At 41.0% G+C, this 24,874-nt stretch overlaps 3 protein-coding genes and 1 non-coding gene across 6 annotated transcripts; 2 read left to right on the plus strand and 2 right to left on the minus strand.

Annotated features, from left to right (window-relative positions):
* The first annotated feature begins 696 nt into the window (after positions 1 to 696).
* mogat3b (monoacylglycerol O-acyltransferase 3b) lies at positions 697 to 3,593 on the plus strand. Of its 2 annotated transcripts, none has more exons than XM_031857385.1 (7): positions 697 to 755; positions 1,134 to 1,224; positions 1,450 to 1,557; positions 1,853 to 1,923; positions 2,243 to 2,447; positions 2,589 to 2,763; positions 2,849 to 3,154. In XM_031857385.1, the coding sequence occupies exons 2-7, from the start codon at positions 1,143 to 1,145 to the stop codon at positions 3,093 to 3,095; spliced, it is 888 nt and encodes a 295-aa protein (XP_031713245.1). In that variant the 5' UTR covers positions 697 to 755; positions 1,134 to 1,142; the 3' UTR covers positions 3,096 to 3,154. The 2 variants fall into 2 exon arrangements, with proteins under 2 accessions (XP_031713245.1, XP_031713244.1); XM_031857384.1 differs by having other exon boundaries at positions 714 to 1,224; positions 2,849 to 3,033; positions 3,113 to 3,593.
* A 498-nt stretch (positions 3,594 to 4,091) lies between these two features.
* Positions 4,092 to 11,665, minus strand: srrt (serrate RNA effector molecule homolog (Arabidopsis)). Of its 2 annotated transcripts, none has more exons than XM_031857382.1 (20): positions 11,599 to 11,665; positions 10,947 to 11,065; positions 10,654 to 10,782; positions 10,366 to 10,572; positions 9,817 to 10,005; positions 8,044 to 8,213; positions 7,757 to 7,944; positions 7,572 to 7,682; positions 7,307 to 7,481; positions 7,032 to 7,180; positions 6,837 to 6,898; positions 6,606 to 6,684; positions 6,161 to 6,358; positions 5,898 to 6,068; positions 5,559 to 5,712; positions 5,242 to 5,435; positions 4,939 to 5,089; positions 4,687 to 4,779; positions 4,496 to 4,595; positions 4,092 to 4,345 (listed from the first exon to the last, which is right to left on the minus strand). In XM_031857382.1, exons 2-20 carry the CDS (start codon positions 11,063 to 11,065, stop codon positions 4,270 to 4,272), a joined length of 2,715 nt encoding a protein of 904 aa, XP_031713242.1. In that variant the 5' UTR covers positions 11,599 to 11,665; the 3' UTR covers positions 4,092 to 4,269. The 2 variants fall into 2 exon arrangements, with proteins under 2 accessions (XP_031713242.1, XP_031713243.1); XM_031857383.1 differs by having other exon boundaries at positions 4,254 to 4,345; positions 4,485 to 4,595.
* Positions 11,666 to 14,896: 3,231 nt separating this feature from the next.
* Positions 14,897 to 21,225, minus strand: rnf167 (ring finger protein 167). The gene is made up of 10 exons (XM_031856862.1): positions 20,849 to 21,225; positions 19,425 to 19,555; positions 19,250 to 19,330; positions 19,025 to 19,162; positions 18,867 to 18,954; positions 18,670 to 18,760; positions 18,441 to 18,546; positions 18,190 to 18,283; positions 17,888 to 17,968; positions 14,897 to 17,601 (listed from the first exon to the last, which is right to left on the minus strand). The coding sequence occupies exons 2-10, from the start codon at positions 19,527 to 19,529 to the stop codon at positions 17,177 to 17,179; spliced, it is 1,209 nt and encodes a 402-aa protein (XP_031712722.1). The 5' UTR covers positions 19,530 to 19,555; positions 20,849 to 21,225; the 3' UTR covers positions 14,897 to 17,176.
* A 2,671-nt stretch (positions 21,226 to 23,896) lies between these two features.
* On the plus strand, positions 23,897 to 24,061 carry LOC116389133 (U2 spliceosomal RNA). The gene has a single exon (XR_004213099.1). It is a non-coding gene; the product is annotated as a U2 spliceosomal RNA (small nuclear RNA).
* Positions 24,062 to 24,874: the final 813 nt, after the last annotated feature.

The following is a 24,874-nucleotide window of genomic DNA, read 5'->3' on the forward strand; positions in this document are numbered from 1 at the left end:
TGTAATTTGGGTTTCTACTAAAACATGTTTACATGAAAAAAATATATTTTATCTCTGCTCTGACTGGCTTAAGAGAAAAATATGGTGCATCTCAGCAAAGGTAGTTGTCAAGGTGTGGGTGGAGATAGTAAGATTGGGGGGAGGCAGTGTATTCTAATGAGCCTGCATGTGACATAGGAAGGGGAGCCAAATCTGAAAGATTTGTTGAATCACATCTTTCGATACAGACAGCCCATAAAACTGACTGGGTTATCTTATTTCACAATGTGTGGGTTGGCTGCGTCTCCATACATGTTTGTGCACAAGCACTGAAAAAAAAAAGTAAGAGCAGCATTTTTGCAAAAGAGAAATTTGTGTTACTTCATGAAAAGATAAATAGCCGAGTCTACTTTTATATTTGCATTTTTTTTTTTTTTTGTATTATTAAGTTCAATAATACCATCAGAAGAGATTGACACATAATGTTTTTGGCCACTAGAGTGACCAACAACGAAAGAGACACACAACACCGACATGACCATGAAATAAGTGCATTTCCAGGAGATGTTACGCAGAAGCAAATAATAAAGTATCCAACTATAAAACTTATAAAGTAATAACGTAATGTTTATCTCGGACATTGCTTGCTTCGGGGGAGTGGATTTGTTATCAGCAGCTTTACATGATCTGGTCAAAGTGCATCCTGCATGTGGACCTTTACCTCAACTGTTGAATCTGCATCTATTCAAATAAACCTGGGAATAAACTCCAGCAAGGTAAAGTATTAAGCTTTGTGCTGAGCAGTATGGTCATAAAAGTAGTTTTATGCTGTCTTGATGACTTTTAGGCAAAGTGTTTTGTGGTCTGATGTTTTATTTGTGAACAAATTAAAACTGTACAGGTTCAGCTGTCAGCTTATTCATGAGTAAGTTATTTCAGTTATGCAGGCTGCTACCTGCGTAACAAGTTTTTAAGACTGAGTTCTCTAAAGGGAGTTTAGAGCAAAAGCAGCTCATTTCTCATGCAATCTGATCTCTACAACAAGGTGGACTTTATCATTATTATCTTGGATAAAGCAACTTCAATTTCCACAGGCATAAAGTATATGATTTATTGAATGAAAGTACAGTTTAAATGTTATCGATTGCCTCCAGGTTGCAGGAATGACTAAAGAGAAAACTCAGTGGAAGGAATTCTTAGAGGCAGTGAGTACTCTGCAATGGGTGATATCCTTTCTCACCTTAGGTAAGATCCAACTACACTTACTGTTTTTGAGTTTTGTATAACACAACATGAGAAATTATGTCAAATGATCATTGTTGCTATAGTTACATTAGCTCACCTATTAATTCACAACTGAATCTGTAAAACAACAATGTATTCATTTGTATCTGCGCTAATCTAAGACGTCTCTTGTGCCTCCAACACATGGACTCTGGTACTGTCCAACACGGCACAACACCACTACAGCAGTGGCCTGTATTATCTTGATGGTGTGCCTTATGTTTACCTCACTGTGGCCGCTCCCCACTCTGTACTTCATATGGATGGTGGTGGACTGGCAAACCCCTGAAAGAGGTAAAAGAAAATACGTCACTCAAGCACCCACAAAAATGGAAGAATCCCATACATGAACTATTTTCCCATGATGCATTTGTTTCAGTTGTTCCTCCATTTCCTTTGTGTGTTGCGTTGTGTATACACCGTAAACACTGTTTTCAGTTTGACATTTTGTAGTGTAGTCTGGAGTCACAGCCTATGTTGATTCTTTTTTTTGTATACTAAGTGCAAAAAACAGTATCCTACGACAATAAGAATATGAGGCCCACTGTGAACAGTTAGTGTAGTCTGACATTTCTAACGTCTCCATCAGGGGGCAGGAAAAACACATTTGTGAGGCGGTGGAGGGTCTGGGAGCACCTCAGAGATTTTTTCCCAATCAAAGTAAGTATCCCTTTGTATCCAACACATTTGGTGTTCTCATCATCTGATTTGATTAAATTTGGTTGGAACACCACGGGACAGTGACTCAATGTGGCTGGCCAGCAGCATGACTGTTTCGAAAAACAAAAGTATTCTTGCAATCGTCTGCTGCGATTCTTTTAAGGCAGAATCACATAAATGGCACCTTTGTAATGAGCATGTGTTGTTTTTATTTTTTTAAATCTTGCAATAATGACTTAACATTCAGTGAAAATAGGTTTGGTTTCATGGCCAACAGCAGAGATTGATTGTGATCAACTCCTTCATTTTCCTTGTTCAGCTGGTGAAGACGGCCGAGCTGAATCCAAACAAAAACTACATCTTAGGTTGTCATCCGCATGGTATCATGAGTCTTGGGGCCTTTACCTGCTTCAGCACAGAAAGCTGTGGCTTCACCGAGGTGTTTCCTGGGGTGCGAGCCACCCTGGCGATACTGGCAGGACTTTTCAGGGTACCGCTCTTTCGGGAGTACGCCTTGTTTACAGGTATTTATACCAATGTTCAACGAACGAACTGAACTATTGACATTGGCCATTTCAAACCTTTGTGAAATACAATTGAGACTGCAAATGGAAGACAAAACAATATCTACATGTGATTGTTACCGTCTTACTTTGTCTGATCAGGTCTTTGTCCAGTCAGCAAACCAAGCCTTGGCCACGTCCTCTCAAAGAGAGGCAAGGGAAATGCATTGGTGATTGTGATAGGGGGCGCTGCCGAGTCTCTGGCGTCCTCTCCTGGAGTCAACGCGGTGGTAATGAGGCAGAGAAAGGGATTTGTCAGGGTGGCTCTTGAGTTTGGGTGAGAGCACATAACATAAGAGCTTCAAGTGGATGTCGATATACTCACCGGACACACCGATATAACCTCTGATGATCTTCCACAGGGCTGATCTGGTGCCTGTTTACTCATTTGGGGAGAATGATCTCTTCCGGCAGGTGGTTTTCTCAGAAGGCAGTCTAGGTCGGAGGTTACAGGACCTGTTTAAAAAGATTATGGGTTTCGCCCCGTGTCTGTTCATTGGCGAGCGCTTTGCATTCCTGCCCTACAGGATTCCAATCACCACCGTTGGTGAGTGTTTCTTTATACTGCAGGTGAGCCCAACTTCCTGTGCTCTGCCCGTTGTATTCTAACTCTCCGCTTCTTCCAGTGGGAAGTCCAATCTCAGTGCCACAGCGCGTCACACCCACTGAGGAGGAGGTCGACCACTATCACAGGCTTTACATGGAGTGCCTGTCCAAGTTATTCCATGAACACAAGGTCAGCTGTGGACTTGCTGAAAGTCACAAGCTCCAGATTATTTAGACATTTCCCTTCCAAATGAACTGTGAAGCTGTCTTTAATGATGAACTTCATCTTCAACAATCGATGGATCCTGCAGCTTTCTTTGTTCATACTCTACTCCATTTGAAAATATTTAACATGAACATGTGCCTTAAATAATCAAGACTCCCAGTGTGTGGGATTGTGTGTTCACAAAGCACTGAAACATTGGTATCTTGTTACGCTATTCTGTCATGAATTTCACAACGTATTTAAAAGTGTAGTGCATTTCTAATGTGATTTTACAATCGCTGACAATGTGCGATGAAAAGACATGCGTGAAATAAAAAATCCTTGCTTGTGTTGAATTGTATTAGCATGTTTGCTCCAAGTAACCCCGCTGGTTCATTATTAAATTGTGTTAATGAGATCCTAACAAAAGTGAGACTAGATAGCATGACAGGACCAACTTCAGAATGACAACTTTCCCATTTCATTTGTAATTGGATTAATCATACATGGCGGTATTTTTATCCTTGCTTAAAGGAATATTGAATATTCCTTGTACCACTGCAAGGCTTCTGCAGGTATCTTTTAGTTGGCAGCTGTTTAAAATGAGATGGCCAGCACACACGCACACGTGTAAGTCAATGGTTCACCCAGTAGAGGGCGACATTTTACATCTGTGAACCAAAAGGGTTGGGTTCTGGAGACACGAGCCACAAAGAAAATCATGAACAAAAAAGCACATTCTGTCAGATATAAACTCCTATCTTGTCCTTTAAAGTCGGACTCGCTGCTTTTCTGTGTCATTTTGTTGCTCCAATCACACAATCTTATTTGATGTATCATTAAATGCATATTAATGTAGTTTGATCACAACTTTATTGAGGAAACAATTTACAGCGGACGTTTGTTCTCTGGTTGCACAGTTATCACAAAATAAAATATTTAAGAAAAGAAAAATTCTAACCACTACAAAAAACAAAGAAAAAGAACACAACACTGGAAGAGAGAGACGACGGAAAGGACCAAGTGAACCTTCTAAAAGAAGTCCATGTCATCTGGAGCATCCAGGTCACGGTACTCGACGATGTTGCGTGGATCACCGCGGGACATTCTGAGGTGGTTGAGGGTGCAAGAGACAAACAAAGACCCGAGGAAAAAAGACAAGAAATGATCATAAAAAAAAAGAGGTTCAATATTCTCCAAACGCAAAAAATAGAGACAGCTCATAGCATAATAAAGATCACACGTACAGTGGTCTCACCTGAGGTTGCGTGGCTTCCCCAGGTAGCCACCTTGTCCGCGGAAGTTGTCATAATTGCCTCTGCCTCCTCCATATTGGTTGGGAGGGTAAGGAGGTCCGCCTGTTGGAAAGGAGGACTCAGAATCAACCCAAAAGGAGTGGTCTGATTGACAAACATTTCCACTGAACAGAAGAACAGACAGAGAACATACCACCGTAGCCCATCAGTGGTGGACGAGGCTGTCCAAAGCCCATTGGACCCTGAGGACCTTGAGGAGGAAATGGCATGCTGGGAGAAAGCAAACCTGTAGACAAAATCAGAAAAAAAAGAGTTCATATTGTTGTGGAGAAAATGTGATTGATTATTTAAGCCCCGGTGCACCCCAGTGAAACGATTCATATATTCAGTCAGTCTTTGTTGAAGTACTAAAATCTTGATTAGGACTGTGTGAGTTGTTCTTGACCTGGGCCTGGAAGAGGAGGAAGTTTCATCTCAGGCAGCGACGGTCTCTTGGCGTCCATCAGGAAATTATTGAAGAACACCACTTCCTTTTTCACTTCGTCAATTTTGTCCCCATGTTTGTTCAGGATGTGCTTTCGTACGAACTCGGGGCCCTTGACATTCATTTGAAATGCAAAAAAAAAAAATACACATTAACAATGAAGCAGCAAAATAATGCAGTATATGAATTAAAACATGTCAAACCTTTGAGGAGATTTAGTCAAAATCAGATAATAACACCTCAACATGTTTAACAAGCACTCACCTTAAATTTCTTGCCACTTAGCGGGCAGAGCCATTTGTCCTTCCCCAACTCTTGCGTGTTGGCATTCACAAACTTCTCAACCTCCTCCTCGGGGTCCTTGCGGCCCATCTTCCCTGCCTCGTCCTCAGACAGGATTTCTTTTAAACTGAACAAAGGACTCAGCTTCTCCTCCATCATCTTCTGCCATTGTTGCACTGTAGAAAAACAAAAACAAAAGTACAGTAAAGAAATATGCATTTCAACTCCAAAGGAACACACATTCTTCGTATAATATTTACTTTCACTCTTCCCACACAAACAAGGGGAAACACGCTGACCTTCTCCATGTGCGATGCGGTTAGGAGGGATGGGTCCACGTACATGGATCATGCCACAGCGGTTGGGCATTTCATCCTCACTGGGGTATTCACAGGTGTTGTAGTAGTCGATTGAATGCACGACACGCAGGTACAAGATCAGACGATCCAAAACCTGGAACAAAGCAGATGCCGGAGAAACATAAAATTATAGATCTTATTCCGTAGTTAGCCAGCCATCTGAATGACAGACATACTACGCAAATAACACAATCTGCTCTCAAAAGAGGGCCGTAAATGTACAGGTGACATACAATGCATTGTACAATGCAACTGTACTCATAACTGCGAGGGTCAAACCTTGGCTAGCTTGTCATCCCTCTCCACAGTCGTCTCCGCCGGGTTGCCTTCCTTGGTGCTCTCCTCAGAACCCATCCCGCTCCCTGAGCCCAGGAGCTCCTCCTCCTCAGCGCTCACCTCCTCTATCAGGTAATCTGTGATGTTCTTCAAGATGGGGTTCTGAGCCGGCAGCTGTTTCAGCACACATACGCGTACGATTCAGTTACAGCAGGATCATTCGCGAACCGATCTATTCAGATTGTAATTGCCGACCAGCGGCGTACCTCTGCGCGCTCTCTGCGCCTCTCTTCCTGGGACTTGATGCTCCACAGGTCTCCTTTCTCGTCCAAGGCGTGAATGAGTTTGGCAGCCAGCTTGATGTCGTTGCGGAGCACCTGCTTGTGCTGAGAGATGCCGTTGATATTACGCACCCTCCGAGCCAGGTCCCTGTTCACCCCTGGTGCCAGTTCACAGTCACGCAGCTGTTAAAAGGTAAGAGAGCAAAACAGAGGTTTAACAGCCGCAACTGCTATTTAGGAGATTAGTAATACAAACAGGTGCAAAGGACTATCCAAGGCTCCATTAACTCCAACATTTTGAGATGAGTTTAGAGTTCAGAAAACACAAAACCTGCTGCAAGTTATTTGACACTCTCTGCAACACATGCTATGCTGCATTTTACCGTCTCTTGAAGACCGTAGCGTCAATATCTGAGCCCGGCACACTTACTCGAATGTTCTGGAGGTTCCAGCAAACCTCTTTGATGTTGACGCTGCGGTCAAACGTCACCCAGCAGCGTCTGAAAAACCTGCAACAGCACAAGGTTCATTCCACCATTATTGCGCAATCATGGTGCAGTCCTTTGCTTCACACAATGTGCGAGTAAATGAATCCGACAAACATCATTTTCAGATCAAGAAGTTAAAAGAATGTGTTTGTTGTTTGTTTGTTTTAACCGACCTGCGCTCTGGATGGGGGTCAGACAAGCACACACGCAGAAAGCCAGGGTAACGGCGGCAAAGCTGAGAGAGGGAAAAAAACAAAACATAAAAGCATATTGAGTTCAAACAAAGACACAAATTATTGAGCGCCCTCAGTGATTCTACACGTCCCGGTCCATTAAAACCAACCATCTGCCATCTGTGTTCAACTCACAGCAATAATCTCCGCCTTTGAAATAGTGGGAGCGATGCTCCTCATGAACAGAGAGCAGGTCCTGTGGAGAGGCCGCGGCCTGGGAGAGTCATCTTTGGGTTTCTTTTCTTCTTTGTTGTCTGCTTCAGCATTCTCCTTTGGTTTCTCCTCTTCAGCACCAGATGGGAGAGAGTAGATTGGTAGGAGAAAAAAAATGAATTGCAAATACTGGGAACGTAGACACTGTACAGTCCACCTGGGGAGAAAAATCAGACACTGTGAATTTGACTCCTCACCTTCACCCTCCTCTTCCTCCTCTTCCTCCTCTTCGTCATCCTTGTCTTCCACCTCTTCCTTCTTCACGGGTTTATCAGAGCAGTTGGAATTTGAGTCTGAATCCGAGTCGGAGTCGCTCTCCGAGGCACTGGCTTCATCATCGCTGTCTCCGCTGCGCTTTCTCTTTCTTCTCGGCTGATGAATGAATAAGAGAACGATCGGAGCTATTTGGTTAGCTTCTTTCTCTGGTTCGCAAATCATTTTAATAATGGAAGCAACACTCACTTTCTTGGGTTCAGGCAGCTCTTCTTTGGCGGCTTCTTTCTCTGCCTCCTCTTTCACACCCTCCCCTTCTGCTGCAGCAGCTCTTTCTGTGCCGGCCGCGTCGCTCTCCTCCTGTGGCACAGTTCACCGTCATCAACACAGAAACCTCGACCGCCTGGCGGAGACTCACAGAGAACAGAACATACCTTCTCATTTTTCTCTTTCTCTACTGAAGGCTTGCGATCGCCGTCCAAGGATTTGAGGTCTTCTCTCTTCGGAGGTTCGGCGCCTGCCCCTGCAACAGACGCCGACTTCTCCCTTTCTTCCTCCTCTTCAGATGGCAGGTCCAAGATGCGAAGATCATGATCTGTCCCTCCCTCCATCTTTATCACAGCTGAAGGCAAGCAAGAGGGTATAAGGCTTATGTTAAAACTGATGACGGGGGGGGGGGGGGGCCTTTTCATTAGGGATTAGTCAGTTATTACAGTCTCACCTGCATCCAGAACCTTGATGATGACTGGGGTCTGTTCAATGTCCAGGGAGACATTATCAAACCAGCTGTTCTCCATCAGGAACGTGAAGACATTGAGGCGGTTGTGCAGGGCACTCTGGGCCTCTGCCTTCAGCCGGCTGGCCTCGTCGGGGTGATACTTGGACCTGAACCTGTGTCCAGAGTCGGGGTCCACAAAAAAGTTGGGAGGAGATGACGGGGGTTGGGATGAACGAGGTGCAAAAGTTAGAGAACAAAAATGCATATTATACATCTATATTGCAGCTGTGTCATAAGATTCCAGAAATATGATTTATATGCACATTATAATTTCGTTTTTTTTACCAGATGTTCAAGAAAAAAAAGCATTTATAATTGAGTTTGTTGGGAATTTAAATATCTACACAGATCATAATGAAGATTGTGATTTCTGTATTGCCTAGTCCTTGTGTTAGGTCATTCAGTGTATGCATGATTATTAGTGATTATTATAGCTAATTATTGTACATTTGACTAGATTAACTCACCAAAAAATAAGGGGAAAACACAACAGAGAGATTATGAAATGAAGCATTCACATTCAGCATTTCACATCAAAAATGTTGATCATTGAGTGGACTACAGTTACCTTTTGCTCTGCCAGTTTATTAACAAATAAATACTGAGAGGGGGGGTCTCTTCTGTGAAAATGCGCTCCACTTCACCCAAATGGTGTGTCTGTATGCACACAAATTTGGTTTTGGGATTCGATTTGATCCGAACAGAAAAAGAAAGTAGCGTGGAAAAAAAGCATAAAAGAAAAAAAAAAAAAATCTCCGTGCGCGAAAGACTACTTGACTGTCTATCTGAAATGCCTGGTACTGTGTGTCTAAGAGCAACTGCATTGTGCGCAGTGCCTGCCCTCGCTGTCTAACACCGATTCTTGCGGATGAGTTGCACTTTTTCTCATCTTCGAAAAACCGTCGTCAACGTAGTAGTGGGAAGGGAAGAAAAATGGGTTATGGCAAAACAGAATATTTTTTGCATGATACCTGTGAAATAAGTGTAATAAGCATTAACAGGCATTTTAAAACTGTGTATCTGGGAAAGCTTAGTTAAATCACTAATGAGGAAAAAGAAAATCCACCCAAACAATGAGGATGACTTTTAGGTCAAAGCTACATGTAACTGAACAAAAAACGTAGGTAAATATTTCAGTTACATGACTGTGAATAGCAGGGTTGTTACACTGCTGTAGATGTACTTTATGTAGGACTTCATTTAGTCAAACAAAGGTTCTCGAAACACCCACGATACCCTCTGTTCAACCTCTTACAATGCATTTATAATCAAACTAAACAATTATATGTGCACGAAGGTTGCATTTGGGTTGATTTTCTTCTTTTTTAAACTGCAAGTGTGACAAAAGTGATTGGTAACAATCTATTGTTAGCCTGGTCCAACTACATGGGTGGAACTGTCCCTGGGCAACTGAAACATGCCAAAAAGGGTCAAGTGGGGGGGTAATGTTCTCTTGTTACAGCAACTATTCGACTTGTGCGTCACCAAATAAATACAAGTACCTCAATTCCCCGATGATACACCAACCCTTGGACCAGGGCCATAGTACTAGATTGTTATCAGAAAAACAATTATATCTAATGCAATAATGATGTAAACTTTGATGATGACAATCACAGAATGACTACAGTATACTTCCTTGATAAGCATGACGATAACGCGGCTACATTTAAAGCTACTAATATTCATTATTAGTAAAGGCAACTGATTTCGTACCACTCTTCATCTTTATGAGCCAAAAAGAAGTCCTGCATCTGCTGCCGGCGGAAGTCGATCTTGTACTCATTGTAGCGTTTGACCGCCTCAGTCTCCTCCACTGAATCATCCAAGGACAACAGGAACTCTTTAAAGCTCTTCATTATGGGAGGGGGCGGACCCAGATCCATGTCATGGATGTTACCGAGCCTGATGGAAAAGAGACACAAGTCGGATGGAGTTTTGAGCGGGCAAACAGAAGTAGTAGCTTTTCATATTCTATGCATTAACTTGTGTGATGAGAGAACAGAAAACATTTTGCTGAATGTATTTTCTCGCTCGTCTTTCATTCTAACTTCTGTACTTCAAACAGTTTGAGGTGAAAAACGTACTGTCTTACTGTCAAATCTCCGTTTTCTTCAGGCTGTTGTGTTTTGTTAAAATGTCATTAACATTCACGAACAGACATACATAACATGGTTGCAGGAATTATCAAAAAGTTTGATATTGAACCCCTAAATACGTGTAAAACAACATTTAACTCCCTCAACCCCTGATTCCATTACTCACCTCGCCTGAATAGGGATGCCATGATGAGGCTGCATGAGGTGCAGGTCAGGATGACCCCAGTGCTGTGGTGGGCCATAGCTGGGCCCCCCTCCTCCTCCTCCTCCTCCTCCTCCTCCTCCTCCTCCACCACCACCACCACCTCCACCTCCACCTCCACCATAACCCAAATCGTACCCCCCACGGTAAGGTTCTCCGCCATGATCGTCCCTGCCAGGGACAGATAAAAGACCGTAAGAACAGCAGGTAACAGTTGCAAAGACTTAATTTTTGTGTTGCAGGTAATCTCACCAGTCTCTTCTCATGCGTTTCTGCTGGGGACTCATGTCGTGTCTGGGTGGGGTGAATCTCTCCCGGCGCCCCCTGTCATAATCCCGGTACTCTCCGCGGCTGCGTCGTTCCCTGCCCCTATCCCACTCTCTGGAAGATTCATTTCAGGAAACAGGACAGAAACATTCAAATCAAACAAATATTCTCAGTGTGAGAGGGCACCAGAGAGCCACCATTTAGTTGCATTTTGAAATTAGTTGGAGTTGAGATGTCTACATGGGCTTTAGCTGAATCCCCACATCTCTCCGTCTTACCTGTCGTTCCAGTCATCTCTGCGTCTGTCTTCTCTCTCTCTTGAACGGTCGTAGTCACTTCTCTCCCGTCTGAATTTGTCCCGTCTCCTGCGATCGTACTCATCGTCACTGTCTCCCATCTCCAAGAGAGGGGGGGAAAGTTCATTTAAGTCACGATTTGGTCTGGTAGGGTTGTTGTTAACATGACTGTGAGCTTAGTCGCAAAAGCTAACGTTAACTTACACACACACTAAACATGTGACCATTCGCTGATCTGATCATGTACACGGCTGTGGAGGAATTGATTTTTAATTGGGAGAAACAAAAGCTAGAAGGTGAAGACATTAAGGCCCACACGGCTAACGTTGGTTTTAAGTCTGTGTCTTACACAACAACATTTACAGATGGAGTTTGACATCCAAATTACCAACGACTATGAGATAGAAAGCTGCTACACATGTGCGGATAAAGGTGTAGAGTCCCACGTCGAAACAAAGGGAGAAGTTGTTGTAGTGCGGGTTAGCTAACAGGCTACGTTAGCTAACTAGAAAATAAACATCCTCATCTGTTTTATGCAAGAGACTCTTCGTTTATTCGTTTTCTAAAGACGAGAACGACAACTCCTCTGTTAGTTTAACCAACCTTTACACAATACAAACGAGCACATTGATACCTTAAAATTATTATTTCCTGGAGTGATGTGCGTGTTCTTCCCCCACTTTCCCCGTTCCTTGTCTTCTTCTACATGTGTAAGCGGCGGAAATCAAACAACAAAATGGCGCATTAGCGCCACCAACTGGTATGAAGTGTGGATCAGAATGTTATTAACTTCCCCCTTAAAGTAACGTTATTCCACACTGTCTGCAAGTATTACATAATAATTCACTGTTTCCTCTGGGAATTAATATGTTTACACTGATTAAACATTTTTAACCCAATAAGCGGTTTTTTAATGGCTTCACGATTTCATCAAATGTAATTATTATTCTTTTTTTGTGGACAATGTTGTGTTTCTAATATCTGACTCACTGGTGTCAGTGCGGTCTAAGATGTTGAAGCTAATAATTGTATTTTAATGTAAATCACAGATGTGTGCATAAGATGTATGTATTCATATCAATAATCACATATATGTCTTCACTGTTCAAATATATGAACCAACCCACATATATATATAATTTGGGTATATCTATATTCAAGAAGTCTAGTAGTAGTAATGTCTCTGTGTAGTAAACAACTGCCAAATCAAATAAAGAAAGTACACATCAATTATTATTCTCACTTTTCAAATTTAACTGGATGGATTATAAATAATACATAGAAATACATAAATAAATGTTCTTCTCATTTCAAGTAAAATAATGGCTGGATTAAAAAATGTATTACGTACCGAAATTCATTTTAGAAAAATTATTTTCACTGAATTGCCCTGCAGCTTTAAACTCAGTTCATTCTGGGTGAAGTGAAAAATCCACAATATTATATTTTTTCTCATCTTCTAAAAAGAGAAATTAATGTGGTAAGAATTCACCTATATGGGTCTGTCCAGTCAGTCTAATGACTCTGGTCTCTCTGGCCATTCTTCTCTTTTGGAAATCGTCCTATGATTTGACTTTCACATCTCACACTTAAATAGTCCTGCTTTGCTCACATGTCCTCGTCTATCCCCCGTGTGTCACGGTGTGTGTACATCTCACTCAAGTCAGGAAACTTGTCAGAATACACATATTTGATTGGCTGAGCTGCATCACGTGATATAGAATTGTATAATTTTGGAAGACTCACACTTAATTTATCAAACTCAGACTGCCGAAGCCCTCTGTCTCCCACATCTTATATTAGAATCACCTTCTGGAAGAATCTCTTCAGGTCATTTTGAACCCCTTGTTTTATGTGCATAACATTATTATCTTCCAGATTAAATATTAACAGCAGGTGAGTGGTATTGTGGAACACGCGTAAAAGAAAAAACAAGAGTGAAGGATTTGGTATTCACACAATATTTTAATAGATTCAACTCTTATACTATTTTATTTTACTTTCATAATCCAATAAACTGCTAAACACATCATTTTTTCGTGGTTTTCTTTGTCCTTCCTCTGAATTTTGAATGGTGCCTCATATAATCCAGCAATAGTCGTGGCCACATTCGAGTAGATTCCACTTGTTGTGGGAATGTTTGGCCATCCCTGGATCCAAATGCAAAGTCTCCTCCGGGTCCCCCACTGTCCTCCAAAGGACTGGAGATATGGTGTGGTTGGTAAGAACTATCCGAAAAAAACTATGAACATGAAAACAATTATTACTTGCTCTATTGAAGATACATTTTAGGAATAACAAAGGGCAATACTTGACAATTTAAACTTGGTGACAATGTGCTTTGTCATTTGACATTAAAAAACTTTTAATAAAGACAAATTATATCTCACATTTGTAAAAAAAAAAAAAAAATGAATGATTCACCATTTCAAACTGATTACAAAACAAGAAGTCCTTATCAAAATGTAATATCAGTTGTTATGGTATATTTAATAAATCACTATGATTGCATTTTCAGTGATGAGAGTCAGGTGGCAAAGGCAAATTAAAGGGATGGATCAAACTAAAAGTGTGAACCTTACCTCATTGTAGTCTTGAGGAGCTTCTCTGGAATCAAGCAGCACGAATGAAGATACAGTCAAGAACAGCAAGAAAGACGATGCCAGCACAGAGGAGCATGACGGCAGGGATCCAGCCATCTTTTCTTACGACTGCATTTGTCAGTGCAAAGAGAGAAGGTCCAAATATTTCTAATGCTTTAAACCCAAAACGCAACACGCCAAAAGCAAACTGAAGAATAACTCTTTATAGGTTCTTTTGCTTCAGTCGATCACAATCCATGTCCACGTGTCTGGTGTCCCAATATTCATTTCTCAGCTTGCATGGAACAAATTTAAAGAAACACACTAGCCTATACAGGCCATAATCCAGCCAATGCCTAACCTACTCACACATACCGTATCTAGAGAAGGTTTATTCAGCTCACACATGAATTGTCTTTTCTTCAAAGCAGCAGGTGACGTGATTAAAGGCACATGAAATGTTGAAAATGAAAAGACATGAAGCTTGTTAGGAGGGATTAAAATGATTGAATTCATCAACTGTGGGAAGTCTTAATCACTGTTACAACTAAAGACAGGCGACTACTTATGGACCACGCCAGCAAAACAGCTCTGAAAAGACAAAAGTATTATTGATACGAGCTCTTTTTCTATTGATTTAAGACATTCTGACTTTAAACAGAGAACTTGTGAAAATGAGAAATAATGTGGAGATTTGAAAGTAAACTTTAATTAATGCTGCCATTGTGAAAATGACATTGAAATGTATTTGATTAACCCAAAGCAGACATGTGGCCTAGGACTCACCACCCATGGTATTAACATATTGGTTCATTTGGAAATAACAAAGACATATTTAAGATCATAAGGTTAACTGGATTCACTGATCAGAGTAAAAGAACCTGAAAGACTCTGAAATCAGCAGGGTGTCCATGCTCAATGCTAATTAGGCACATGCCAGTACAACCAAAGACCTGCAATTACCAGAACATTTTCCGAGGTGAGTCATGGATTTACAAAAGCTTAGTCTTTTGGTTATTACTAACGAAACCTCCTGCAACTTACGGCTCAGCACACTGGGGTCAGAAGGCGAAGAAGATATTGAAACTATCTAAAGCCGTATATCTTTATTAATCTTAATGGAGAGTATTTCATTCTATAATCAGAACAGTATGTATTGGAATTATACTTTATTCATTTCAGCTATTATATCTATTTATAAATATTTAACAAAGGTAGAAGATGTGCGCACAACATACCCATTTAGTAAAATGTACTTTATAATAAACCTAAATGATCATGTAGGCCACTGGAAGGAAAGTGTGACTTACTTTTTATTTCGCTCACCTAAAGAAAAAAGTGTCAACACAGTCCCGTTTCAATATCATTTAATCTTCCACAAATCACACATTAAATGCAGTAAAACAGACTGTGTTCAGACATCCGATTCTCCAACCTGCTTTATACATGAAAATCATACTCGGCTGTACAATTTGTATTTATGTGTGATACACTAGTAGGCCCATTCTAAAAGAAGAATAGAATAATTAGTTTGGGGATTGTATTTTTTCATTCGTCTCTAAAATTGAGACATATAGAGCAAAAAAGAGAAAAGAAACACACAGTACAAATAATAAAAATAGAGGAAAAACTGTTCTATTTTAAAGACAGAGTATTGCTAACAAGTCCCAATCAAATGTTGACAGTGTTTAGTATTTTAATCAATCCTCAGAAAAATATAAAGACGGAATGTTATGACTTCAGAGTCCTACTGATGCCCCTCTAACACTAAATGCAGCTTATTGAAACAATCAACAGAAGGTTGCATCGTGTGCAGTGTTTCCTCCGTTATCATATGCAGTTGTGGTGTTTGGACGGATAGCTTTGGTCCGATGTGGTATAGATTAAGTTGAGGTTATACATTTTCTAATTGATAAAACAATTCTTAAAAATGTCAAATTCTTATCATAGTGGACGGTTACCCTAAATTAAAATGATCAATTTCTCTGACTGCGGTGGAGCAAAGACAAATGAACGCAGAGGAAACACTGATCACATCTGTATCATCCCATTGAGGCGAATAGAGAGTGTGGGTTAGTTTGTACTGTGCTTAAAAATGTCCACACCCTGCACGGTAATCAACAGTGAAAACAAAAATCTCGGTATATTTACGATGTTAGATCAAGGTATCAACATTTATTTGGAGCAGCGAAACAGTTTGGCTTGAACGTTTTTTTTTTTTTTAACAGCTCTTTATATAATTCAACAGTGTGAACTCCATCCAGGTCATTTCATGAAATAGAGAAACAAAACATATCTTGTGTGACAGCTGATGAGCACGTGTAAATATTGAGGTGCAAATCAAACATGTCTGAGCTGGCTATCTGTGTTACTACGAGCACTAAACATCTGGAAACACAGGCCGTCGCTGTCCTGTTCGTCGCTACAAAAAGAAAAGTGGAGCACATTTACCGACAAGGGAACAAAATCAAAGCTTTCTAACCAGCAGCATTAAATTCTATAGCAAGACAAGAGGAAAACAAAAGGAGTGTGAAATCTTTCCCTTCAACTTCCAAATATTCAACATACACATGTACAAGAAGGCCAATGTAAGGCAATGCTCATTTTTCCTAAAAACACTTGCAGGGTCCCACGACTCAAAACGTTATGATTCCGTCTATATAAAAATGGAAAAACAGCCATTAAATATGAATCAAGCTACATCTTACTGGTTCAAATGACTAAAACTATTTAAAAGACCAAACCCTGTTAATTATCATTTTGTTATGAATTTACAATACGGACTGACCTTCAATTTGTTACTAAAAACCTGAGTTTGTTCAACTTGACAAACTGGAAAAAGCTAAACATATTTTCCTTAAACTGATCACACATAGTCATCAATAAGAATTTACAAAGCAGCAGAAATGTATAACATCTTTGCAATATTCTAGTATTGCGATATTAACTATGGAATTTGAGAAAAATCGGACACGTCAAAGAACTGAAATATAGCTTTAAAAATGTCAAAAGAGAGTTACGGGCAATAAAAGATCAAATAAAGACAAACATTTTCCCTCCACATGCACATCCTTGTTAGGAAAAGATACAAAGCTGATGAAAGAAAAAAGGGCTGTCAGACATAAAACTATTGGGATTAAGACAACAGAGAACCTTCAAACTGCACTAACCTCACCACAGCCGTACACAAGTGTGAGCACAGTATTCATTCTGTTTAGTGACACAGGCTGAAGCTCACACTCTTATTTATACCAAACATTAGATTCCAGTGGCCCATTCTTTGTGTGCAGCGCTAGTGTTTGGGTCACGTGGCGTGGTCAAGTTACGGATTAAAACATGCATTAAAAAAAAAAAAAAAGAAGGTCTACAGTCAGATAAAGGAGTCCAGGAGTGAGAGTGTGTGTATAGATGAGGGTTTTGGTAAAACTCACCAATGCAAGGGCGTCATGTGCTTTGACACTAACAAACAGACCTCCTCTGGTTTCTGGGTAAAAGAATCTGTTACAATAAATGTCTAGCTAACCACAAATCTGCAAACTATTTAAACGCACAGTGTGACAGCACGCCTGATGACACAAAGACCCCCTTCAGGTAAAACTAAGTAATCTCACTGCAGCCATGTTCCAGCCATCAGACCTCCACTCCGTCCCTACCAATGAGCTGAGCGGTGTCGTCGTCATCAGTGTGAAGCCTGTACTCTCCCAAAGCAGCGTCATCACTTTCTGAGTCCGTGTCCTCCGGGGTGGAGTGGTAGCCTTCATAACCCAGGATGGGTGAGTCGCAGAGTATGGGGGAGGCGAGGCACTGGGCGGTAGTGGTGGCTGAATAGGCCCCTGGGGTCCCCGAGGGAGACCCTGGGTTGGAAGGTCGAAGCAGAGGAGTGCGCTCCGTGTCTGCTCCGCCCTCCCCTCGTTCTTCCTCCCCACGTCCTCCGGTTTCCCCCTCAGACTCGGACTCGGAGTGCTCCGTGGGGTTCCGAGTGACGCGCTGTTTGCACACAGGACAGGTCTTCTTGGTCTGCGTGAGCCACGGGTCCACACACTTGCAGTGGTAGGCTGACAAAGCAGAAAGAGTGGCAGTGAGCAACAAGGTCTGCAGTGCAGTAGGAAAATTGGTAATTTTTATGCTGTATGAACATTTTGATCACTTGGAGTACAATATTGTACTTTTGAAGATAAACTAGCTAGGGGAACAAATGTTGACCAGCAAGAAAGGGCACATTCATGTACATTGTGTTCAAATAGTACAAAAGCTTGCAGCTGCAAGTGTGGCAGATGTACACAATGCACATTTGCACTGTAACATACACAATAACATGATAAGACCACATCAAATATTTACCATGTGAACAAGGTAAAACTCGCAGCTTGTCTCCTTCTTCATAATCATCCAGACAGATTGCACACACATCATAGTCATCCCCTACAATAGAGGAGAAACATTGTCAACAACTTTAATAATTCAAATTTAAGGGACACATTATCTATTTCGAATCTTGAGGGACATTTTGGAACAAGAACCCGTCCTGCAAGTAAAAAGATCCACAGATCACAGAAATAAAATTCCCAAACAAAACTTTAATCACAGCAGTTGGGCCTTAATGTTCCTAAAAACAATGTAGTAAAACGTTGCAATCTTCTTACCTTTACAGAACCTGTGGATTGGAATCCGCTTCAGTTGTTCCTTGGACAAACGATTTTTCCTCATCCTTTTTCTGTACTGCACACATCGTATAATCTGAACAAAACAAAAAGACAGTGTTGCTGATGACGCGAGAATTACACTGATACTCAACGTGCACGGATGGGTTTGTTTTTTTGAGTTCCCGTAAGACACCACTGGTCACAGTGAGTAAGTAAGTAAGTAAGAAGCGGTCACATCTATGCATACTTACCAAGACGACACACATCACAATCATGATCATGCCAACTACTCCAGTGAAGGGAATTAGGTAGTACGAGAGTGGAAAAGCAAACTCCGGCTTGAGGATCACGTAGGCCCTGCAGAAACCAACATTACCATAAGCACCGAAAAGGTCAGTACATCATGCATTGGTCCTAAACATTTAATGCTAAATAAAAAACAAATAAGAAAAAAAAAACGTTGGAATGGTTTTTACTTACCCTTGTTCTGGAATTATGAAATTCCTGAGAATTTGGGAGGCATAGTAGCTGGTGAATACAGATGGGATGTCAATCTCCTCTGCAATAGTCTCTGGAAAATAAAGAAAAAATATTTAAAATGTTGCCATTTCAGTGCGATGTGGTGTGATTATGTAAGATTTTTTTAAAATATGTACAATTTATAAAAAGAGACGTACCATTGCTGTAGTTCATATTGAGCAGCTTGTCCGAGTACATGTTGTGAACTATCACAGCATTGTATCCAGCTCGCTGTGCGTGCAAGATCTGAAAATCAGTTCCTCACATTAGAGCAGTTCGCTTCACGGACACGAAAACATCTTCAAATATTACTGACCTTTATGTCAAAATTGCAGTCGTAGCGTCTGATGAGAGCGATCAATTTGGTGGTGTTGGCATCAAAGGACGGTGGCAGTGGAGGAGGAGGGTCTATTGCTGTACAGCCATTAAGTGGACGGGACACCATCAAAACTCCCTTTTACACACACACAAAAAAAGTCATTTTAAGGACTATGACCTGTGTTTTCATATATGCACCCTTTCTCCAATACTCTGCTCTCACCATTAGTCCATCCTTAGGAAGAGGGGAACCAAAAAAGGCAGGCAGGTCCTCAAACAGCATGGAGGTCATATTGCTATAATGCTGCAAAAAACAACAACAAATACATAAGAACTCACATAAACTCCAGTGGAATCGAAGGAATCATATTTATAGTTAAAGCTTGAAGATTACTTACAGCATAGATATAGGCCTGTGTGGGTGAGGGAACCAGTACGCTGCAGAAAACCACGACAAGGACACTCAGTCGAGCTCCTGCGCACCACACACCATGGTGAGCCATCCTCGGTCGCTTACAGTTGCACTAAACTGTGACAAAGATAGAACAGTAACACATCGCAATCTAGAGTGAGTAATCCGTCACAACCAGGGGGGGAATGCTTCAGGTTGAAGCTGACCTAGTAGTTGGGTTACAGCCTGGCATTAACATGATAATGCAAATAGACACTTCAGGTGGTAAACCTTTGGAAATAAGCCAATGGTTATGTTAAAAAGGGAACCGTAAACTGGCTCCTCGCTCTATTGTCATGGAGTAGCAGAGCAAACCTAAGCCACGTACTTTTAAAAGTGAATGCAATGCTGTTACTTTGTGAGAATACTAATGTCCTCTCGAGCTCTTTTAACTATAGTCTGCACAGGTTTGATCATCTGCAAAACAATACCTTTATTTTTCTTATCTGCAGTTGGTATAACAAATCATTCGAGTGGTTGTGGTCACGTGGAAACGTTTAAACATTTGTTTATCTTGGTGCTAAGCTGATATGGGTTTACTCTTAAAATGAAGTCTTGAACCAACCAACGCGTCTGGATGCTTGTTGTTAACCTGTTATTGGAATCAATAACACTGAAGAAACGATTCTGCTCAATAACGCAGCAGCGCGTAAGAGACACAAATACAGATTGTCAACAAAGCCAATTGCTCAAAAAACTAAATAGGGAATCTCTTTGTTTACTTTTACAATTAGATCTGGAAAAAACTATAAAGGATGACCAACACAATAGAGTGAAATAAACAGTTTCACCCCCGATCTTGTCATCACTGCTATTTTTAGCAGGTAAAATAAACGCAATCCTGGTAGGCAAGGTGTTAACACAGAGATTATAGTTCACGTGTTCTAGGGCCTGTCCTGTATGGAGCACTAGAGCACTTCGTGGCACTAGACAGCAATCAACCCAAAGTCCTGCCTCTTGTTTTTAAAGTTACTAACATAAAAACACGCTGAAATCTACTGTTCGTATGTTTAATTAACGCAACACCAAATGTTGTTGCAACTGCCTACGTGACGTTAGTGGAGGAATAATCTGCTGCGGTTGCTTTTCTTGTAATGCTAGTTATGTAGCATTAGCGAGCTAATGTTTTCTTCACACGTCCTGAGAAACATCACTGAGCTAACGTTACTGCTACTCCTGGCAGGCGATTAAGCTATTAATAGTTACGTTGAAGGAGCTTGTCTGAAGCGCTGGGCTGTCATTGACGTTCAGGTTCGTTACCGTTATAACCTCGAGTATTGTCAACGTCCCACGCAAAATACAAAAGAACAAAAGAGCATAACAAAAGTTATCGGGCTAGTGTTATTGTGTGTAACTTTGTTAGCGACATACCTTGGTCTCCTGCGAATGTCGGCACCGTGAAGATTGTGATGTAACGTTAAACCCAGTCGTCTCACATGCCACCGTGGAAAAATGATCAACGTTAAATGTGTTATTACTTAAAGCATCGCGCTACTTTCTCGATGACCCTATCATCCCACTCAAGAACGACGAAGGCAGGGAGGATTACTGCTAGCTGACGTTTGGCTAGTACGAGCAAAGAGCAGTTACGTCTTCTTTGTATCATACGCAGTAAGTATGAACCAACAATATGTGTGTCCACCGCAAAGGACACACTTTGCCTGTGTAATCAGATGCGTTAGCTTGCTGTTAGGTTTGTTTGTTGTTGCTTCTTGCTCCCAGGCTCTTCTTCGTGTTCTGATGGCAGATTGACTCGCCAGCATACTGGCCCACAGCGCCACCAGCGGCCACAAGAATGAACAGCAACGAACTGAGTGCCCGCGAGGCTTCATGTTCTCCCGAGAAAGCCATGCACAGTGCGTGCTCTTGGCTTTCCATGGTCCATCTCTATTTGTATTACATAGAAACGCACGCAGACAGGGACAGACCAGTTTCACTGCATTCAAATAAACAGATCATCCAATCATTCAGGCTCCTGTCTACACACCAGCATCGACAGGTGATAGGGCCCCTGATAGAATTCCTGTGGGGACAGTGGAATAAACTTTAAGTAACTATAGCAAAAAATGAATAATTGTCAATTAGGCTGGATTGACCATCTGGATTTACATGCTCCTCCTGGATGAAATTTGCAAGTTTAAATTGATGCAAAGTCAATTCCACTTCCTGATGTCGCCGGTTGGTTTCCTTAACCACTGAAGAAAATTCACCTTCATCATCCTGCAGAGAAACAAAGTTTACAGACTGAAACACATTCACACTCAAACTTGTTCACACTCAAACATGTTCACACTCAAACATTCTTCTCAGTGCTTCTTCATAGCTCAGCAAGTAGACGGACTGATTCAAAGTCTGAAGGTTATGGGTTTGACACCATCCTGCACAGTTTGTCTTTTCCTTCTGTATCAAATATAATTTGACATATTGTAATACATTTATTTGACCATTTTTGATGGATTATGGTTTAAGGTTTTTAAGGGGTAACAATCCCTTATATGGATTTATGAGGACAGTTGTCTTCTTTTAAAGAAAAAAACATGTACAATAAAAGGTCTAAATATGGAATTGAACCTAACACTTCGCAGTTAAGCAGCATGTGCTGTGACCATTCAGCTACCAAGCAGCTCTAAGTGTCTCCAATTTTGGCATCAATTAATAATATTATTCTGCTTTTTGTCCAAAAGATCTTTGAATAAGTTTAAAGTATTTACGTGTTTCCAAAACATCAGTGTGAGCTCCATCAGCAGCTGCTGACAGGTTCAAACTTCTCTGCAGCTCTGAGTAACTTCAGCTGAGGTATGAGTCACTTCACAAGTTAGGAAAGTTGATCAACTTTTTGAACTCGCCATCCTAAAAGAAGAATGTGTCACTCCCACAACTTTTGTCCAGTTGGGATTCATTTCCTCCTTTCAGACGTTTTGATGAATTCAAGCTCTGATCAGTTCTGAGCGTCTTCATGAAACAACCTTAATGAAACATCCCTCTGAGGGCTCCCTCTCTCACCTTCCATTCACAAAACTAAACTACTGAACAGCTGATATCCTCATTGTTGTCCCCAACACCACGTGACTCAATTACCGTAAGTGACCAAAAAAGGTGTACAAAATGACACAGGCTATACTTGGCTCCTACAGTTTTGTTTGGTTATCTTTTTTTCTGTCTTTTACAGTTTTTCTCAATTGTGTACACACATTTTCTAAAAGCACACCTCACATTCTCAGAACTCTACACACAAATCCAAAAACACGCACTGACATAAGACGAAAAATATGTATATTGTATGTAAAACACTAGTATAATTGCCTTATCGGGGACTTATGTCTGTTGTACGTTAAAGAGTTACACTTACTACATATATGCAGTATTCTTTTGTAAAATATTTTTGTAATCTGTTTTTTTATATTTAAATATAGAAATACAAAGATACTGGAATATGAACCAAAGCATTTCCCCCCAAGTACTGTATACATCCCAAACAATAAACAAAGCTGGATGTGTGATGTGTTCTACGTACAGTACAGATTTCTTACCCTGCTGACTACTGGCTGCTGAGAGCAGTTCACTCTGTTCTCCACTAGAGTTTGCTACAGCTCAGTATGTTGTTATTTTATGATTCAAAGTTTCTTTTCACATTTTCGATCGGTGCACAGTATTCGGACGGCATGCAGCAGATTGCATTAGTCTGAAAGAAGCTCTCAAAACATTAAAAGACTTGCATCAGGGTAAAAAATAAATCAAAGCAAAACACTAAACATTTTTTAGGAGCATTGATTGTTTCTGACAGATCCTCGGCTATCACAAGGCTGACACTGGAGCAGGATAGACGGTGTGAATCTCTGTCCAGTCGTGTCCATGATCACTGCATGCACAACCTGGTCTTACTCCCAACTCATCAAATACAGATGCTCAGAGCAACTGATCTAGTATAAAAAGAAAGTTAGTCCACACAGAGTGGTTGGGAGGGGAGGTGAATGGGTCAAACACAAACACAGGGCTTCCGTCCAAGAGACAACAGTGTGTGTCCTGAGCAAAAGTAAAAGTAAAAGTGACATATTGCCATATGAATCGGTGGTCACCCGAGTTGTAAGTTATTTAAGTTCAATGATGCTTTTTACCAAACCTAACTAAGTGCTTTTGTTGCCTGAATACGGAAATTGATTTTATAAAGACACAATGTAATTAGTGGAAACTGTTGCACTCGGTCCCTGACATGTCCAAAGCTGACGCTAGAGGGGTAACTAGAGCTTCACAGTGTGAAGCTTAGGGACAGTGACCAAGCGTCAGTATTTGACGTGTTGGGAGTAAGAATGTGTTTGCAAACAAGGCAGGATTACCTTTGTTTATGCCCTCTTGTTTGTTCGCATCGTGCATCCGGCCATATTCTATTCTTGTAACGGGAATTGTATCCTTGTGCTGTGCTTTGTTTTGCACTTTTGTTCAATAAAGTTTAATATTTGATACATCCCCGACCTGGAGACCATATACTAGATAGATGTTGGAACAGGGAGATTGAACAGGGGCTTGCTCCGTCCACTCTGCCCATCGACCTGGTATTGCAGTATCTCCAGGAACGCTGCACCACACTCAAAACATTGAATATAAATCTCAGTCATGTCGCATACATGTTAGGTAAATTACATACATTTTGATTATTGGTAATAGTAAATTATCAATATTTCAATATCAATCAAATTCAATTGCAGAAGTCTGATTATGTAAAGCAGCTGTACAGTAAAGTGATGGATTTGATATGGACGGCCATCATTGCTGTAAGGTGAAAACCTTTTCCCGTCAAGTACCTCTAAACTGATACAAATTAAACCACAAACACCTGTTTTATATGATTTTGTCCCAGGGTGAAGTTGACAGTTAGAGCCTAGACTATTTTATCCTTTCTCAACTCATTTAAGTCAGATGTGTCCTTAATACAAGAGTGTGGCCTCTTTTTTAAATCACTACAGAGAGTGGGAGGAGTTATGGCCACAAAACATCGATATGGAGTGGATCAAATAAACAAAAATGGAGTTTACATCTTAATCAAAAACCATCCTGTCTTGGTGAAGGGCAGCACTGCCGTGAGAGATGGTCGAGCACTTTGAGCACAAATTACTTTTATGGGGAAAAAAAACCAACCTTTGATGGCTTTAACAACAAAAATGTCATGACCTGCAGTTCCACATGCTAAATAGGGCCCCATTAGTTGTATGGATGCAGATAGTTCATAAGCAATGACACATCGTTACATATTCATATATATTGTACTTTGTCCCATAGCTTATAAATCTATCCATTTGAATTTGATATTGCTGGTTTATAAGTGGACATTTTGGTCTCACGGCGGCGGTAGAGGGAAGGTCAGGAGCACAACCAGAAAGGGAGTCATCTTTGAGGAACCAA

The sequence above is a fragment of the Anarrhichthys ocellatus genome, unplaced genomic scaffold, assembly GCF_004355925.1.
Source record: "Anarrhichthys ocellatus isolate YVR2014 unplaced genomic scaffold, GSC_Weel_1.0 scaffold18, whole genome shotgun sequence".
In the NCBI taxonomy this organism is placed as follows: domain Eukaryota; kingdom Metazoa; phylum Chordata; class Actinopteri; order Perciformes; family Anarhichadidae; genus Anarrhichthys; species Anarrhichthys ocellatus.

What these genes read in the sequence shown, in the direction of transcription:
- mogat3b (XM_031857384.1), top strand. Translation starts at nt 1,143, where the DNA reads ATGACTAAAGAGAAAACTCAGTGGAAGGAATTCTTAGAGGCAGTGAGT. An exon ending in GATATCCTTTCTCACCTTAG is followed by an intron (nt 1,225 to 1,449) that starts GTAAGATCCAAC and finishes ACACCACTACAG; the next exon opens with CAGTGGCCTGTATTATCTTG. An exon ending in CTGGCAAACCCCTGAAAGAG is followed by an intron (nt 1,558 to 1,852) that starts GTAAAAGAAAAT and finishes CGTCTCCATCAG; the next exon opens with GGGGCAGGAAAAACACATTT.
- srrt (XM_031857382.1), bottom strand. Translation starts at nt 11,065, where the DNA reads ATGGGAGACAGTGACGATGAGTACGATCGCAGGAGACGGGACAAATTC. An exon ending in AAACGCATGAGAAGAGACTG is followed by an intron (nt 10,573 to 10,653) that starts GTGAGATTACCT and finishes TGTCCCTGGCAG; the next exon opens with GGACGATCATGGCGGAGAAC. An exon ending in GACCCCCATCCAGAGCGCAG is followed by an intron (nt 6,685 to 6,836) that starts GTCGGTTAAAAC and finishes GTGCTGTTGCAG; the next exon opens with GTTTTTCAGACGCTGCTGGG.
- rnf167 (XM_031856862.1), bottom strand. Translation starts at nt 19,529, where the DNA reads ATGGCTCACCATGGTGTGTGGTGCGCAGGAGCTCGACTGAGTGTCCTT. An exon ending in TTCCTAAGGATGGACTAATG is followed by an intron (nt 19,163 to 19,249) that starts GTGAGAGCAGAG and finishes TGTGTGTAAAAG; the next exon opens with GGAGTTTTGATGGTGTCCCG. An exon ending in AATCCACAGGTTCTGTAAAG is followed by an intron (nt 17,969 to 18,189) that starts GTAAGAAGATTG and finishes CCTCTATTGTAG; the next exon opens with GGGATGACTATGATGTGTGT.